This window comes from Microplitis mediator, chromosome 5 (genome assembly GCF_029852145.1).
Source record: "Microplitis mediator isolate UGA2020A chromosome 5, iyMicMedi2.1, whole genome shotgun sequence".
NCBI lineage: Eukaryota > Metazoa > Arthropoda > Insecta > Hymenoptera > Braconidae > Microplitis > Microplitis mediator.
This window is the reverse complement of record NC_079973.1, coordinates 18,602,428-18,621,039: the sequence shown is the minus strand read 5'-3', so window position 1 is coordinate 18,621,039 and position 18,612 is coordinate 18,602,428. Positions and strand designations below refer to the sequence as shown.

The window sequence follows — 18,612 nt, the reverse complement described above, 5'->3', positions numbered from 1 at the left end:
AATTTTCACCACGAATATATTAACATCTCCATTATTATTATTATTATTATTATTATTATTATTATTATTATTATTATTATTCTTATTTTTTTTGCGTTCTTAATATTTCGTGATCTCAGTAACGTTTCTTAATTTTTTTTTTTACTTTTCATTTTTTTCGTCTTCCTCGTATTCTTTTGCACAACAAGTCAACGAGTAAAGGAACGTCCGGGCGGTGAATACGGGTAGAAAAAGTGGTCCGCCAGCAGCTCGTTAAGTGCCATTTCGTGGAGATAAAAAATTGCATATAAGACATGGTAAAAGAATTGGCGAAAAGTCTTCTGTTTACTTGATTTATTTCAACCAAAAATATTCTCTTTAAAGTTATACATTTTATTTATATTTATGTATGTATTTATATACATTACTGATATGAGGATTGGATCGGGTGATTGCGGAAGTAGGTTTTGTAAATATATGCCATTGGTTATATATCTGTGATATATGAATTATAAATATGTAATATATATCGTACAAGTCAACCACGACATATAATAATTGAAGGCTGTCTTTTGTTTCGTTTTGTTCGATCGGTCTTTAGATATATATCCACATATACACATATATACATATACCACGTCAGACATCACATAAACTACTACATAAGTCAGTCAGATTGGAAGTAACATACAAGCATACAAAACTTCACCCCTAAGATTATGTTTGGGAACGTATGGATAATATACACGTATATAATACATGTAGATTTACTTCACTATCCACTAAATAATTCAAATGGTTATTCATTACTTTATATTTTTTAAATATCGCAGAAAGATAACTATAGTAAATTATTAATGTGAAGTACGCGTGACTAGAGAACATTACTTTCAGTATTTTTTGATTTTATGGCTAAACAAAGAAATTTCAAACAATAATGCTATGAAAATTTAATTATATAATAATAATCACATATAATAATTTTCCAATAAAAAAAATAAAATTTTCGCTGTTGTCATTTATGTTTATGTTACATTATTTTAAACATCAAATTTTTTTTTTTGACTAAAGAACGTATTTTTTTAGACGTTTTCGTAATTGAAATTTTGATTAAATGCATCATGCATGAAAAATTTTATTTGCTGATCATATTCATAAAAGTGTTGGTAAAAAGGATTTTAAATCTAGAACGACCTAAAAATCTATATTTAAAAATATAAAGAATTTTTTTAGTTAAAAACTATTTTATGGTTGATGTAAAAATAACATTTTTAAATCAATAATTTGGATTAAAAGAATTTTTTTAAAGATACATTTTATAAAATACCAATTATCTAAATTATTATTCTGAAATATTTAACAAGGCTAAAAAATAATATTATATCGCTTGACCGATTGGCTAGTAGCGTCCCGGACCCTCCCCCAGAGTGTAATATTTTGCAGACGCTTTGAGGCACTTATACACATATATACACATGTGATGAGGATCATCACATGTATAGGCTGCTAAAGACTTGATCGCAAGAAACCACTTCTCCTTAGACTCCCAGACAATCACCGGCATCCCCGAATGAGTAAGAGAACGTTGCCTGAAGGCAGACTCTCCCCTCTCGAACTTTTGTCTGACAGGGTTCCGGCACAATGCTGATAGTTACGGCTTCAAAAGTTTATAAGTATTTAATCTGTATAAGTAGTACATGCGAGAAGTCTAAATAACCGATAAATGTATAGATCCATCTAGCGGTAAAAGTTCTTATTAATTGTCGTTTAATCGTTTTAATGTGTGACGATGTTTTGGTTAGTAGCTAGGAGTAATTTAGTGATTTAGATCGTCATCAAGTACGTATAGACACTAGTGTTGTACATAACGTTATAATCAACTGGTAATCGAGTATATGGAAAGCTGATCAATATCTTGCAAATAGGTTATGTTCTCAACGTAGTATTAAGGGTTGAATTGATGTTGAGTAGATGAGGTAAAGGGTTATACGTAGAGATATATATCTCACATATTACATGTAGATTGAACCGTGAAATTAGGAGCCAAGAATAGAATTCCCCAGCATACTGTCTTGTCATATCATGTCTGTTATAAGTATAATTATTTCAAAATATATATTGTAATACTGTAGCTTTTATTTAAAAACAAAATTTATTCGTTTTTTCATATTGTAAAAATATTTAACTCAAATTTTTTTCTATTCATCTTCTGCTTTATTTATTTATTTTTTTTTTTAGCAGACTTTTTTATTACTGGCTATATTTAAACAAGAAAAATAAAAATATTGAGGTCAAAAGGAAGATTTTAAAGAGTAAGATATATATAGTATAAAGTATAAAGGGTAAATTTAGGAACATATGTTTCAACAGCTAATATTTTTTAAATCTACAAATCATTTTTTTTTTTTTTTTTTTTCCACGATAATTTATTTCATTTTTTCTATTTATATTAACGAGACAACTATTAATTATTTTTTATATTTCATTAAATAAAATAAGAGTATTTGAGAGCAATGTTTCATCTAAAAAAAAAAAAAGTTACTATATATATAAATATTCTAAAGAAAAATACTTATGGAAATTAACATTAATCCTTTGTTTTAAATCGTCTTATGAAAAAAAATTTAACATCAATTAAGTCATTCAGTCCTTAGCCCTTCTAAAAGTTAGTCCTTTTATAAGTTATTTTTTATGTACACTACGCATACACTGTAAAAAATTCGGAGTGATTACGGGTTTTATTTTAATTCGAATTCACTTCGTCACTTGGGGTTCCAGAAGTTGAAAAAAAATCAATCTGCACACACGAAGAAATTATTCTTGGTGAAATGCAATGGTGTGATAGTAATACCGGACCATGTTGGCCACCTGTCGGAAATAGAAATAAACACATGCAAAAATTACTACGGCCATAGTAAAATAGATAGTGATTATATAACAAATTACAGTAACCATTGGAAATTTTACTATATGGTCGTAGTAATTTTTGCATGTGTCTATTTCAATTTTCGACAGGTGACCAACATGGTCCGGCATTACTATAACACCGTAGCATTCTAAATAAGAATAATTTCTCTGTGTACGAAGTAAATAGGGAATTTGTTTTTTTAGCTGATTGATTTTGGAGTGATTTGGATTTTATTTAAATCTGCATTCACTCTGATTTGGAATTTTAATATTAAAATGAACTTCATTCAGGAATGAATTTCCCTCCGAACCGGATTTTCAATATTAAATTAAACTCCCCATCGGAATAAATTTTACTTCGAGGAGATCAAATAAATAAACAGTCATCCGCTCCGTATTCACTCCACGTTCACTCCGCTAATTTATTACAGTGTATGACAGAAAAAGTTACAATTTTTTTTTCGTAGATTCCCGAATAATCAAATTTTATTTTGATGCATATAATTATTGATAAAATGGCATTTTAAAAAATGCAAAAATTAAAAGATATGAATTTACAGCAAAATATCTATTGTCAACCTTCCCTTACTTTTCATAAATTCATGATTTCACGGATGCAATAATTAATTTAATTAATAATTATATTTACGAAATATAGAGAAGGGTGAGGTCGAATATTGACAGATAATCGAGTACTTTATCTAACATGATTTGAGAAAAAATTTATTTCCTATAAACGATAATTTAATAAAGGATGGGATGAGAAATCAGCTGTTTAAAATTTGGGTTTTACTGGTTTTCTAATTTCAGCTGCTGCAAAGGTCACTAATAATCAATAGTGACTGTTGAAGTTTATGATAAAAATGATAAAAAAAGTTATATATATGTATTTTTTTTTAATTTCTTGAAACATTGACTTAGTCTCTCGTCACATTCGCCTATTACGCGGTCATTGGTCTGCTCCCATGTGTATAGTAATACTCATTTCATTGTGTTCAACTGTAAAGTCGTAACTGCTCTATCACAGCTATAGCTTTCAATATAATGTTGATATCATTGCATAATAGTATTATTGATATTTCCATTATATCAACTTTGCGTATTATACAACCGCTGTACGGTAAATAAATTCAATACGACTTTTATTTTTTATTAACATAAACTTTTTACCGTTTTACCTCTGTCATTTCGTGTATATATTTATAGAGGACACATACATCAATAATTTAAATATCTTGATAAAAACATAAGTAACAAACATAAAAACTAAAAAAAAAAATGTATTTATAAAAAAACAAACAACTGACCTTCGAGATGTATTATTTCGACGACAACGATAAGTCCCGCGCATCATCTTCAATTTTTTTCCAAAACTTGATCTACTCTAGAAGAGTTACCATTATTTGGTTGTTATATTTATCTCGCTGTTGTTTTTATAGATGCTCGAGGGATTAAAAAAAACATATCAGCAATCACTATGCGTAAACAAGGTGTGATTAGAATGCAGTCTTGAGGATAAACTTTTTATATATCATTATCAATTTACATAAAAACCGATAAACAATTTTTTTTTCTTTAGTATTATTTTTAAATTCATACAAAACATATATTTATAGTGTCGTATTTACAATATTATTGAAGTGCGTTGTGAATATAAGGTTGAAACAAAAGATAACAGTTAGTGAAGCAGAAATAATAATTTTATGTGATTTGTGCACTAATTTTATAAAATACGTTAAAAACATTTAAAGCAGGGCATATGGCCCTGGACTATGGTGTTTCCAGTATGCACCATCCAAATCAATTAGGTATGTATTTTTTCTTGACATTCATTTATTGTTGAATATATTCTAGTATAGTTCTAAATCAGAAAACAATCGATTTAATAAACCAAGGTTTTAATGGTTACAAATTATTGACATAATTAAGTAAAAATTAGGCATAAATCGAATAATTCAAATTTTCAAAAATAATATACCTGAAGATCGGAACGGTTTTCGCGCAATGAAAAAAAAATTGGAAAGTAAAAAATCTACTGGATGACTAGATTTCCGAAATGTTTCGCATATAGATGCTGTTATGTCAGCCAAAAATTTTAGGCCACCCCAAACCTCTGAAACTACCTCTTAAGCGCAGTCAAATTACATAAATTTTTTTCATTTTTAGGCGCGGAAAACGTTCTCATCTTCAGGTACATTAAAAATAATTCTTAAATTATCCAATATTTAGAGTGAAGTACCATTTGTGGCCGCTGCTCCATTTTTGGCCATTTAATGCTTGATTTTAATTAATAAAAAAGTATAAAATAAAATTTCCATTTTAATAGTGGGATAAACGTATCTTTGAACATAATTTCAATATTAATTGTGTCATTACGTCTTTTACGAATTAATTTATTTAAATTTGTGGAGTCTCCAAAACTGGCCATAATCGGTATCTCTACCCTATTTCATACTCTAATAAAAATGAATTAGTAAAAATTCACTGCGAGTTGGCAAATATGCACTGGAAACGAGCTATAAGTATTCCACTGGTCGAATTAATGGTACACGAAAAAGAATGAACTATATATAAATTGAGAAACGAAAAGTAATATAATGATAAAGTGATTAGTAAAGACTATCATTTTAGAAAGTAATTCTTCCATTTATAATTAAATCGTAAATAATTATAGGATAGATATAACTTATTGTCTATGCAGAAAAAATTTATATTTGAACTTTAAAAATCGTAACTTAAACATTAAAAATTTATGACATGGATTATAAGATGTATTGTTTGGAATGTTAAAATTCCCTATATTGATCCCCAAATTTCCTATTATGTGAGTTGAAAATTTAATATTTTTATTCGAATCGAAAATTTCAAAAATTTTTTAATATTTTTAGGAGTATTTCAAAGTAACACTTTTCACAAAAACAAATTTTCGTCTTAAAAATTTATTATTCTTATTCAATAAATTTTTTTTAACAAGAAATAAACTTTTTTTTTCAAATAAAATATCTATAATTAACTAAATAATTATTGAATATAATTCTTGAACCGTGAGATTAATAAGCTGAAGCGTCATGTATTTAAATTTTTAATTAAGTATGGCAATACATTTAGTGATCATTATAATTTTCAATGCAAATATTAAATTGTAAATTTTTTAATTACTATTTATTAAAGTAAATGCCAATTGTTATTGTCATAGTTTAATAATAATCAACCGCCTATAAGAATAAACTGATATCTCATATATACCATGATTATAAAAGTTGTTGTATATTACACGTCAGTAGTATATTGTGAACTTGCGTAACTTTGTTAGATTATGACTTGGACAACAGTCATAAGTTTATTACTGTACAATATTTTTTCACCACATGCCTCAGGAATAGATACAGTCGTCTGGATAATAATAACTCGATCGATAAGGATAACAATAGCTATGTCACTTCCCTCTCTTTACCTCAGTACTCCATTCTGTGTCATATTGCTCACGGAATAACTTGTGATTTATAAATCAGAATCATGTGATTAACAAATTTTTTTTTTATTATTCAGTCATTTTATTATTATTTTAGACCGAACTTAAGAAACAAAAAAATTAATTAATTAAGTTTTTATTGATATATATAATGAAGAGTAGATATACATTTTTTTTTATGCAAAAAATTTTTAATTGGTTGTTTTTTTAACTCGATTTATCATAATTGCGCAATGTTGCTATTAATAGAAGATTCAGCATTGACGCATTGACAATAAAAAAAAAATTAAAAGTTATCGAAGTCACGATGACATTTAAAAAATACATACGTTGAATATCAAAGAACAAAGAAAAAAATTGAATACATGAAGTGTATGCTGTTTAAACTGTTTAAAAAAAAATAAATAAATAAATAATCGTTTTTATGATTATAAATTCTATTTCTAGAGTAAGTCATAATCTTATCCAACATGTGTGTGTATGTCAACGCAAATATTGCACAATAGGATAAACTTTATCATTAACTGAGTTTAAAAATAAAACTTTTATAATCAATTATTGATATTTCAATATTTTAAAAAATCAGTTTTAAATAGATATGAGGAATAAAAAATATTGAAGATCGATATCTTGCAAATGAATAACTTTTTTTTATTCATTTATATAATAAAATTTATTTTTAAAAAATCAATCACTTATTTTTATATATTTTTACTAACAGTATCCTTGTTGCTTCATTAGACATTGATATATTATATATATATATTTTTATATTCTCTAATTGTTTCAACGTATAATTGCAACTTGGAGTAAGAAAATAACATATTATTTTAAAATGAATTTTTTTGTAACTTTCAAACTAGCAGAGATACGTTAATAATGTTACATACCTTTTTTTGTAGTAAATTAAACTTGCTATAATTTTTTTTTTGTTTTTTTATAAAATCCATAGCTTTATAACAAATCCTATTCAAAAACAAATTTACTTTTTCTTAATTTCGATTACTTTCTTTTTAATATTCAAAGCAAAAAAAAATCGGTCTATCGGTTGACCCTGCGGGCCAGCCCTCAAACTTCCCGTTATTTTCGAGCTCAAGGAGCTCGAAACATTTGTTGTGAATACATTTTCGAGCTCTTCGAGCTTGAAAATACTTTTGTTTGCCATTCTTTTCGAAAAAAATAACGTTTTTTACCATTTTTTCTCCAACGATATCTCTCAAACAAATTGACCGATTTGATGGTTGAGGTGGTAATCGACGCGGCTTATAAAGTTTTAGAGCCCAGTTGATTTTGGAATCAATCCATCGAGCACATTAGAAGTTATCCAAAAAAAACGATTTTGAAAAAATTTTATTTTTGGAATATCTTTGAATGCACCGGACATCATCGTGAAATAAGTCAGAATAACATCCTTGAACCTCAAAATGTCAAGATCTGATAGAAATTCGATTTTCGAAAATCGGAACGAAACCAATAACTTCCCGAATTTTTGAAAATTTCCAATTTTCTTAGCGGGAAGTTAAAAATAAAAAATTGAAACTGTATCAATGAACTTCAATAAGCTGCATCAAATAGTAACATGTCATAAAATTTATTAGTTTTTAAAGTGTTAGATTTCAAAGAAAATATGAACCTGAAGATCAGCACGTTTTTTGCGCAATGATAATGAAAAAAAAAAAATTATGTAATTTGGCTATTTAAGGGGTAGTTCCAGAGGTTGAGGGTGGCCTAAGATTTTCGGCTGACGTACCAGCATCTATATTCGAAACATTTCAGAAATTCAGTCATCCAACAAATTTTTTACTTTCCATTTTTTTTTTCTCTATTGCGCGAAAAACGTTCCAATCTTCAGGTACATAAGAAAATAATTTTTATTGTTTTTTATTTTATTATCATATCAATACAGTTATAATGCAAACTGAAATATTCAAAATCATAACATTAATAATTTGAAATTTATAAATACGATCTAAAATTTTGACACTTGACCATGTCATTAAATCATCAAAAGTATTAATACACAAAATATAAACTTGAACATGTCAACAATAATCGTTTAAGAATCTAAGCACGTGTTCAATTTATATTTAACATAATACTTATGAACACAGTATATCTTAAGATAATATAAAATATTGTGATGATCAACGATTAATTAATCAATCATTTGTCTCATTAATTTTTGCAAATATTAATCAAAAAATTACCATTAAAAAATATCACATTTTATTTATTTTTCATTTTTAACTTATTCTTATAAATAATTTGTTTTTATTTATTTATTTTTTTTTTTTTTTGCTTTTTTAAATTCGTTTTCCGTCAGCACCTTTGCTGATATACCCAAGCATGTTTCAAGAGCTACTGTACACAAATGTCAAATTATATATAGAAGCCAACCATCTAATATTAGCAGTCGGCCACCGGCCAGAAATACAAACTCAAGCCAAAAGATTTTGTCTCACCAGATTTATCCACCCCCATACTGCGCTTCTAAATTCTTTTTTTATATAATTATTTTTTAATACTCATTTTTATTAATATTTACTCAATATTTCCTTAAAAATACATCCATGGATTTTTTAAAAAATTTTATTATTTTAATTTAGAACGTCAGTAATTTCATTTATTTATTCATTTATATGCGTAAATAAATTAATTTTTTAACGTAATATAAATTACTTTGTCATTAAAGAAATTTTGAACATTGAAGGGGTAAAAATTAAAATTGGGTTAAAAAAATTTAAGTTAATTTACAAATAAATTTTACCACAAAAATTATAAATAATTTCTAGTAATTATTTACATTAATATTATTATTATTATAAAAAATAACATGTGTTGGGTTTATTATATTACTCAGAACGTGGTGTCTTTAAAATTAAACTACCACTGCATGACATGAGTATATAATTGTATGAGTATGTATTTTATATCTCGGTTAATGTATAGTTATATATACATATTTATTGTACAGTATAAGTATGTAGTGTGTTAGCAGACGAAAATGAGAGAAAGAACGACGCCTGTTTCTAAACACGTGGAAGTTCTAAGACAGAAATAAGCAGGGTGGCTTCTAGCCGCCAGCCATCGTATTTTTAGTTGCCACGTTTCTAATTCTGTCACAAAGAGAGACAAAGCCGGACCGAAAGGGAGTACGACGCTTGCCGATAATGTTACGAAATACGATTTAACAGTTATCTATGTCGAATGATATTTGATCATTATTATTGGTAGAATTTGTCATATTCATTTTTAATTTTTGTAATTATTTGTACTCTACAATCAATAATCAAATATAATCAACTCGACACTTTCACTTATTTTTATAAACTACTCAAAAAAGTTTTTTTTGCAATTAATTTTTAAAAATTTATTCACTTGTTTTTTCAAGTCCATTAAAATTATACTATTTTTATAAGTTAATAGTGACTTATATATAGTAGAAAATATATGTGCACTTAAAAATAAAAATATATTACTCAGAATTACTCATAAAATATTTTAACATCTATAAATAAAATTTTAGAGTTAAAAAAAAAAATTTATTATATATAGAATAAATTTATATATTTAGCCAAGGTTATATCAAAGGGACTTAAACTATTTTTAAATTGTTAGCGGTAAAAAAAAGTTTTTTCTTCAAATATTCAAGGCAACATTGACTAGTGATTTCGTTGCGCGGTTAGTATAGAGTTGGGTTGAGTAAGAAAAACTAAATAAAAAACTTTTACTCTTGTTCTCAAACTACATTTTTTTCTTTTATACTCATATTACCTTGACCCTACTCAACACAATGATTATTTGCGTGACTGTTCATGCTTACCCCTTTTTCGTTTCCCTCAGATTTTTTCATTCAATTATTCATTACTTATTATCCTGGTTTATATCACAAGCAAATTAAAGTTAATTTTTTTTTGTATAGTACATATTAAAACGTACTTTTTATTATTACTCTGCTTACATCATTATTCTAGCAAAAAAAAGTTTCAGTTTACAATAAAAAAAAACGTATATATTTATATACTATCATTTTGTAACAACAATTTTTTTCTGTACACCGTCTCAAATCTTTCAGTAAAAATTTTGAAAAATTTTCTTCTTCAAGTGTAGACTTTAAGTTATGATTTTATTGTTCTTCGATGAAAAAATCAAATTCTCTCCAACTAAAAAGATACTTAACATACAGACTTGACGCGGTTCAGATTTTGATAGAAAATTTAATACTTTACAAACTTGTACAGTTGAAAAGACCGTAAAATTTTAATAGACTAAACTTAGAACGTTTTTTTTAAATTTTACGTGAAAAATTTTAAAATCACATACAAAGATATCGAGCAGTGAACACCGAATAAAAAATTTTAATAGTATATTGTATGACAAGGGAAGAAACAAGGCGGTTTTAGACTAAGGTGAAGTTGGCTGCCCGAGCCTTAGGTGAGGGCTGAAATCACCCGCAGTCTGAAATCGTGTTTTATCCTGAGTCACACACCATATTTTTCATGATTACCTGCATCGGAAATTTAAGATTCAGTGTCAGCAGCCAGTAAGAAACAAGTTAATTTCAAGCTGATGATGCGGAAAACTGTTAGAGAATGAGAAATATGTGATTTACAGTCACTTATTAAATCGTAAATAAGAAAGAAATATTATTTTCACTCATTTTTGAGTAATTTTATTTGGTTAATTAAAACTGTCACTTAAAAAATTAAATAAATAAACTGAAATGACAAGCAAACAAATAAGAGTAATAAGGCTGCAAATAAACATTAAACATAACTAACACCGGGCAGAAATAATTGTATTTCTTCTCAAGGGAAGAAACACGCATGTTTCTGCTCGCTGTATGAAGGTATTTTTGAATTACGAATTCGCCAGCAGTTGTTTGCAGCATCGGCTTGAAATTAGCTTGTTTCGACGAGCTGTGGAGACACTGAAACTTAAAGTATCGATTTTAGTATCACGAAATAATTATGTAAGTATTAGTAACATGCAGAAAACTATTTGAATGATCTTATAAAATTTTTAGTATTAATTTATTCACAGAAAAAGAGATTTCCCGGTGTAAAAAATTTTTACTTAACCCAAGAAATTTTTTGCAATATAAATTGAAAACAAAAATTTTCCTGGCGCAAGAAAAAATTTTAGGGGCGAGAAATTCCTGTGTCAAGAAACTTTCTCTATTCCTAAAAAGATTTTTTTCTTTGATTCATAATGCAAAATATTTCTTGTGCCAAGAAATCCTTTTTTTCTGTGTATCAACCAAGCATAAAAATTTATATTACATTCATGACATAGAATATTATAATAATAACAACGATAAAATAAAGAGCGAAGGTATCTAACTGAAACTTCAGCATCAGATTATATAAGTAAAGCCAACAGTAGAGTATATGTTAAAACTATCAATTACGCAGCATCCAGTTGCATTTAAGTATTTACACACATGAGCCACTGTTGAACATATAAATTGTTATTTCCTTGATGTATTAGCCATCAGGTTATTATAATACATATCTATTATTTATTTACTATGCTATGTTAATAAGAAAATAATTTATATATGTATATATATATATATACATATTTCTTTATTTTTTACATTCAATTCAATGCTAAAAACATTTTTCAATCCGTCAGACATAAAAATTAAATCTATTAATAAATATTAGATATTAAAAAAATTTTAATAATTGCTTATACTACACATTAACTTATTAATTATTTTCCACCACATATTATTCTATAAATAAAAACAGATATATATGATTCACTTATAACGTAGCGTTAAAATAATTTATAAAAACGTCATAATTATTAATTGAGATCCTTAGATATTTATCTTTTGATGTTAATTGAATATTTAAACAGTCCGCAAAATACATTAGTGCAGTATAATTATAATATATGTGTAAGGTCATATTATTAAGATTAAATTGTTTATGATATTATCTGGTGATTCATTGTTTCAGTGAATAAAATGATACTTAATTTTCTGTGAATTAATATTTAAATGTTTTATTTTCCAAATTTAACTATTCCATAATTTTATTAAGTGCCTACAATTCAAGTGATTCATTTATGTATTATATGTGATGTATAGATTTTTTAAAATTATTTACATTAAATATTAACACCAAGCCAAGTATTTCATATTGATTGAATGTATATTTAATTAGTTATATATTTTATTCAATCAACGAAATTTAAATAATTAAATTATCGTATATAAAACTTGGAAAATGAAAACTTGATAAAGTATTTAAAAATTTTAATATATATTAATAGTAATAAATAAAAAATTTTAATATTTTTTTATTTATAATTTAATTATATGACAAACCATGTATCTTGTTTATAGTTTATTTTTGTATAACGCGAGTAATGAATAGAGCTTTCATGACTGTAATCATCACGAAAATTTATTTAAATAGTTATAAATAAAATAAGAGCGTGAGGTATTAAAATTAATCTTAATCATACATAACTTATAAAATGAGGGTCTAAGTGCGTACATCCGGACTGTTTGTACACTCTACGTATATAATATATATGTATATGTAACGCATGGTATGTTTGACGCAATTATCTTAATTAGTGTAGGCCCTAATTATTTTTATTTTCAATATAAATTCATATATATGTACTGTATACATTGCACATATATTTGTATGACAAAGAATTAAATAAAACTCAGTTGTCGGTCATTGACCGTTACTACTATTACTGTTGTATACATCAGTGCTAATATATAATTTAAAGCTTTATATGTCTACTCAGGAGAATAGAAAATTATCGATGTCCAGATATATATGTATATATATATTAGGGTGCTTCGTTTGAAACGAAAATTTTATTTTAGCTGCCACAAGAAAACTTTGTTGTTTATGTTTAAAAAATAAACTCCCTGACAAGGTCAGCACTTAATTTTAATTTTCTGTACTTGCTCTCGAGCATCAAAGTTTTCCCATTTAAAAATCATGTAAATCAAATAACTTTTTTTTAAAGTGCTACAACTGAACCAGATTTTAAGCTATCGTTTTGAAACCAGTTTTTATTTGCCGAATATTTGTTGCTTTTTTAAAGTCTATAAAACGATTTGGCTCTCACTCGATCCATGTCGATTGTATCAGCTCTGAAAGTTTATTATTTACTTTTTTCATATATTTTCCTCTATAAAATTGTTTCTTACACATATTGCTAAAGTGCACTGTTTACAAGACACAATCAGTTTAACATTTTACAGTAGAAAAGATTTGAACTATATTAAGCTTACAATTTGTATACTGTCAAATGTTAAACTGCTATTAATAAATATGCTCTTGTAGAAAATTGAATTCCCCCACATAAACGATTTGAATCATCAAGTTCGTAACTTCAAAATATTTACATTTTTTCAAATTATACAAAAAAAAAAAAAAAACACTTTTTTTTTTTTATAAACTTCATTTTTTATTTATTTTGTTTAGGAAGATCTTTTATGAAATTTAATTCTTTACAAAAATGGATTTGATTCATGTTATTCGTAAAGTTACAAAACAAAAGTAATAACATGGCTTTAAACTGTTTAAAATCGTTGATTTGTGTTGTAAATAATAGCAATAATAATATATATGTCATTTTAACTTGCCTCACTTGATGATTCGTTGATTGAGCACTCAATCTCTTTAATGTATTAACAATCTTGTTATATTTTTTTGAGTCACTAAGTAAAGAAAAATAACGCCCATAACCCTTGGCTACTACTTTCTCAAGATATATACATATATATAGATAAATAGTCTTTTATGTTTTTTATTGTGTTTAGTCATGTTAATAAGTTAAAGTGCCAATAACAGAGTAAGAGATGGAGTACAGGGGCTCGACCGAGTATGCGGTTTTCTCTCAACTGTACTGTGTATAACGTGATTGCGCCCACACGTTGTAAATCGACAAGCGCGACCGCAATATATATTGCATTACTGCCGATTTATTGGAATATTATCGTCGACAACTGATTAATGGTTCTTCCGAGTGGTGTAAAGCAGCAAGATCCCGTTCTTTTGTGATATATTTTCTGATAAAATCCAAATGCCAATCTTTACCCCTTTTTTTTTCTTACCATTTATTTATCATTATCAACATGATTTATGTTATTTAATTTATTTAAAATATATTTTATTTATTTAAAATTCTAAACTTCATTCATTTTACATATAATTTGAATGAATTTACTCAATTGAAAATTGTGATAATTTAAACATTATTTCATTTATTCTGCCATTTGTTATTTTTTTTTTTTTTTTCATTAATACTTTTAAAGTAATTTTCCATTTGTAGACTATTAAAGTATTTAAAATGATAAAAATATGTACATGTTAGAAAGTATTTGTTGGAAACTAATTTTTAACTTCCCGCTAAGAAAATTGTAAATTTTCAAAAATTCGGGAAGTTATTGGTTTCGGTCCGATTTACGAAAATCGAATTTCTATCAGATGTCGACGTTTTGAGGTCCTAGGAAGCTATTCTGACTAATTTCACGATGATGTCCGAGTGTATGTATGTATGTATGTACGTACGTACGTACGTATGTAAATACCTGTATCTTTTGAACGGATGAACCGATTTTGAACTTTAAGGTGCCATTCGACGCGGATTGTCAATATCTTGAAGCCGAGAGGAAATTGAGCTTGATCGGTAGGGCTCGTTCAGAGATATTCCAAAAATAAAGTTTTTTCAAAAATGTTTTTTTTGGATAACTTTTAATGTGCTCGAAGGATTAATTCCAAAATGGACTGGGCTCTAGAGCTTTATAAGCCGCGTCGAATGCCACCTCAACCATCAAAATCGGTTCATTCGTTCAAGAGAAACCGTTGTCGAAAGAATTAAAAAAAAAAATTTTTTTTATTTTTCCTGAAATATCTCAAAAACGACTCGATAAATCGGATCCAAAATTTTATCAGCTTTAGAACTTGACAAAACGCATCGATTGCCGCCTCAACCATCAAAATCGGTTAATTCGTTCGCGAGATATCGTGGGAGAAAGAAATGCTAAAAAATGGTTTTTTATAAAACAATGGCATACAAAAGTATTTGCGAGCTCGTAGAGCTCGAAAATGTATTCACAATAGTGTTTTCGAGCTCAACGAGCTCGAAAACAGCGGGAAGTTTTGGGGCTGGCCCGCAGGGTCAACTGACAGACCGATTTTTTTGAATTGTTACTATAGTAATTAACTGATTGTCGTTATTTGTAATTTATAGTTATCGTCAAGTTGAAATAGTTACTTAACAAACTGTTTCGGAACGTAAAATATTTAAATAAAGAAACTTCATTCTTAAAAAAAATAACTGTTTTAAAAATTAAATGATATATTATGTAATTATTGCTTTAAATTATTTTCATTACCATGATTTTGTAAAATTAAAAAATGCAAAGTCCATTGAAAAAATTTTTTAATATTTTTATCATCCCGCTATGAAAATTGAAAATTTTCAAAAAAAAGGAAGTTATTGGTTACGATCCGATTTTCGAAAATCGAGTTTTCATTAGATCTTGACGTTTTGAGGTCCTAGGAAGCTATTCCGACTATTTCCGGATGGACGTGCGGCCATGTGTGTTTATATGTGGATTTGTGTGTGTATGTGTATGTGTGTGTACTTTTTTTGTCCGACGATATCGTCGGAACGAATCAACCAATTTAAACGTTCTTGGTGGCAATCGAAAGGCTCACCAAGACTTAGAACTGAGTGAATTTTGAAGCTGATCGGTCGAGTAGTTTACAAGCTATACGAAAAATAAAAATTAAACAAACTTTTTTTTCTAAGTTTGATCAAATCTAAGTCTCAATAATCTCTGTCGATTGAAGCCAATCATATGCAAATCCGTTGATTTGTTTCGAAAATATCGTCGGATAAAATTTACTGTTTTTTAGCGAAATGTTTATATTTCTGGTCCAGCCGTTTTTTGAGCTCGAAAAGCTCGAAAACAGCAGGAAGTTTTGAGGTTGGCCAACAGGGTCAACCGTTTTTTAGATTTTTTAGATTTTTTTATTCGATTCTATTTTAATATTAAATATAGATATATATTTAAAAAACGGACATGGAAGAGGTCACAGTTTTTTTTTATATGAGAGCGTTGGATTTATTAATATCGTCATTTGAAACCCGTCAGATGATTTATTATTTACGTAACTTCATTACTCTACAAGCTTGTACCGATAATCCGATGCTCTAAGAATATCAACCAATCTATCCATCCCATAAATACTTTCTGAATAATTTAATCCACATCACAGTGATCATTCCCATCATTGTTTTACATAGACACATTATATCTTACAGTATTACTCGATCGTCGTCCCGTTTTATTCTTTTAATAGCTTCGGCCATCACATATTCATTACTCTTTTTTGTTTGAATAATATATCTATATATGTACATGTATGTATTCTATAAAATATTATGTAGATATGCTATTTAACACTTATAAGATATTATCAAAAATATATCTTATCATTGAGTTCATTGACCTCAACAAAACTAACACCACATAAATTAAATTTTATTTTCTTAAATATTTTATAAAGTGTTACTAAATAAATATGATAGTAAAAATTTATAATTAACTTCTTTTTTTTTTCATTATTGTTTTATTGATTTATTGTCAAAGTTTGAAATATGTTTTTTTAAATCAAATAATAGATATATTACGTATTAAAGTATTATAATGTAATAGTTTATGATAAAAATTATCTCTTTAGAGTTTAGATATTTAATTTTTATTTGAAAAATACAGTGTCCAAGAAAAGAAAATTCAGATTAAATTTGATAAAATTACTGAGCATAAATTATTTGATAGATTTGAAAAAAAAATCTGAAAAACGGTTGACCCTGTGGACCAACCCTAAAACTTCCCGCCGTTTTCGAGTTCGGAGAGAGATCGACTCCAAAATCTAATCAGTTCTAAGTCTTGGTGAGCCCTTTCGATTGCCGCATTCACCATCCACAAAGACAGACACACACACACGGGGTCCATCCAGAAATAGTCAGAATAGCTTCTTAAGACTTCAAAACATCGAGATCTGATGAAAACTCGATTTTCGAAAATCAGACCGAAATCAATAACTTCCCTTTTATTTTAAATTTGCAATTTTCATATTAGCGGGAAGTCGAAAAAAAATTAAATATTCAAACAAGATAAAATTTAATGATAGATTCTCATGTAAAAAAAAAAAATCGTTATAAATATGTTGAAAAATTTTTCCTTACAGTTAATTTTCACATTCAAGACAGTATGTAATTGAATAAAATGAACTTGAAGTTAAAAATTTTGAACTTCAAGTGATCTTAATCCAAAAATGCAAAATGAACTATTATCCAACATTATGAGAAGGATAAAAAAATATAACGCTAACTTTTTAGAAATATACTAATCTAGTCAAATTTAAATTAGATAAGTCGATATTAAATAAACGGAGATCTAGTTTGTAATTTTTAGATGTACATTTTGACATCAATAGATCTATTTAGATTTACTCAGATTCATGTAAAGTTTTCTGAAAAGTTTATACATAATTATCAACTTAAAGTTACAAATCGCTTAAATTTGAAAGTTGATCATGGTGAGGGTTTCTGGAACGGGTTATTTTTATTCGAGTTTGTTGGTACTTATATATTTACTTCAAATTTAGTTATTGTTTTGAATGGCTGACTTTTTGAGTCATTAATCTATTTATAAACGGTTAACAAACAAAACGTAATTTATACTTTAACAAGAATCTAAATAAAATAAAATCTGGAAACCGGTTGACCCTGGGGGCCAGTCCCGAAACTTCCTGCTGTTTTTGAAGCTCAAGGAGCTCACCTTAAAAATTTTAAGTTTCTTATCGATCTCCGATAAATCCAGAAATTGAAAGTAATCACTGAGGATCGTTTTTTTACGTTTTGTTCACGATTATGCTTAATAAATTCAATGTTTTTGGACAGAAACTATTAAAAACCATCATGCTTTGGAATTGTAATCGGAGTGGCTAGTTTAGATAGTTCCGCTCGAAGCCGTTCGGTGAATAGAGCGCAGTGCGAGCAAAATTTGAATAAAGAAAAAATTTGAGCAGCTTATCCTTATTCTGCGTTTCCGTGTTTTAAAGCGAAAATAATTTGATTAAAATAGTTATTAACTAATATTTTTTTAATTAATAATTTATTGATTATTAATTTTAATAATGAAAAACGGAGATGAATTTTTCGTCTGCAATACTTGCCAAAAAAGTGATGTGTGG

The 18,612-nt window shown here is 27.2% G+C and overlaps 1 protein-coding gene across 9 annotated transcripts in view; it reads left to right on the top strand.

The window, feature by feature from the left end:
• Positions 1-18,612, top strand: part of LOC130669160 (histone deacetylase 4) — a 135,391-nt gene that overhangs the window by 73,888 nt on the left and 42,891 nt on the right. For 7 of the 9 annotated variants that reach the window (XM_057471915.1, XM_057471912.1, XM_057471907.1 and 4 more), the window contains exon 2: positions 4,326-4,694. The exons of the other annotated variants lie outside the window; for them this stretch is intronic. In XM_057471915.1, the coding sequence (XP_057327898.1) occupies positions 4,646-4,694 (49 nt within the window). In that variant the 5' untranslated portion in view covers positions 4,326-4,645. The remainder of the gene's footprint in view (positions 1-4,325; positions 4,695-18,612) is intronic. 9 annotated transcript variants of the gene reach the window in all.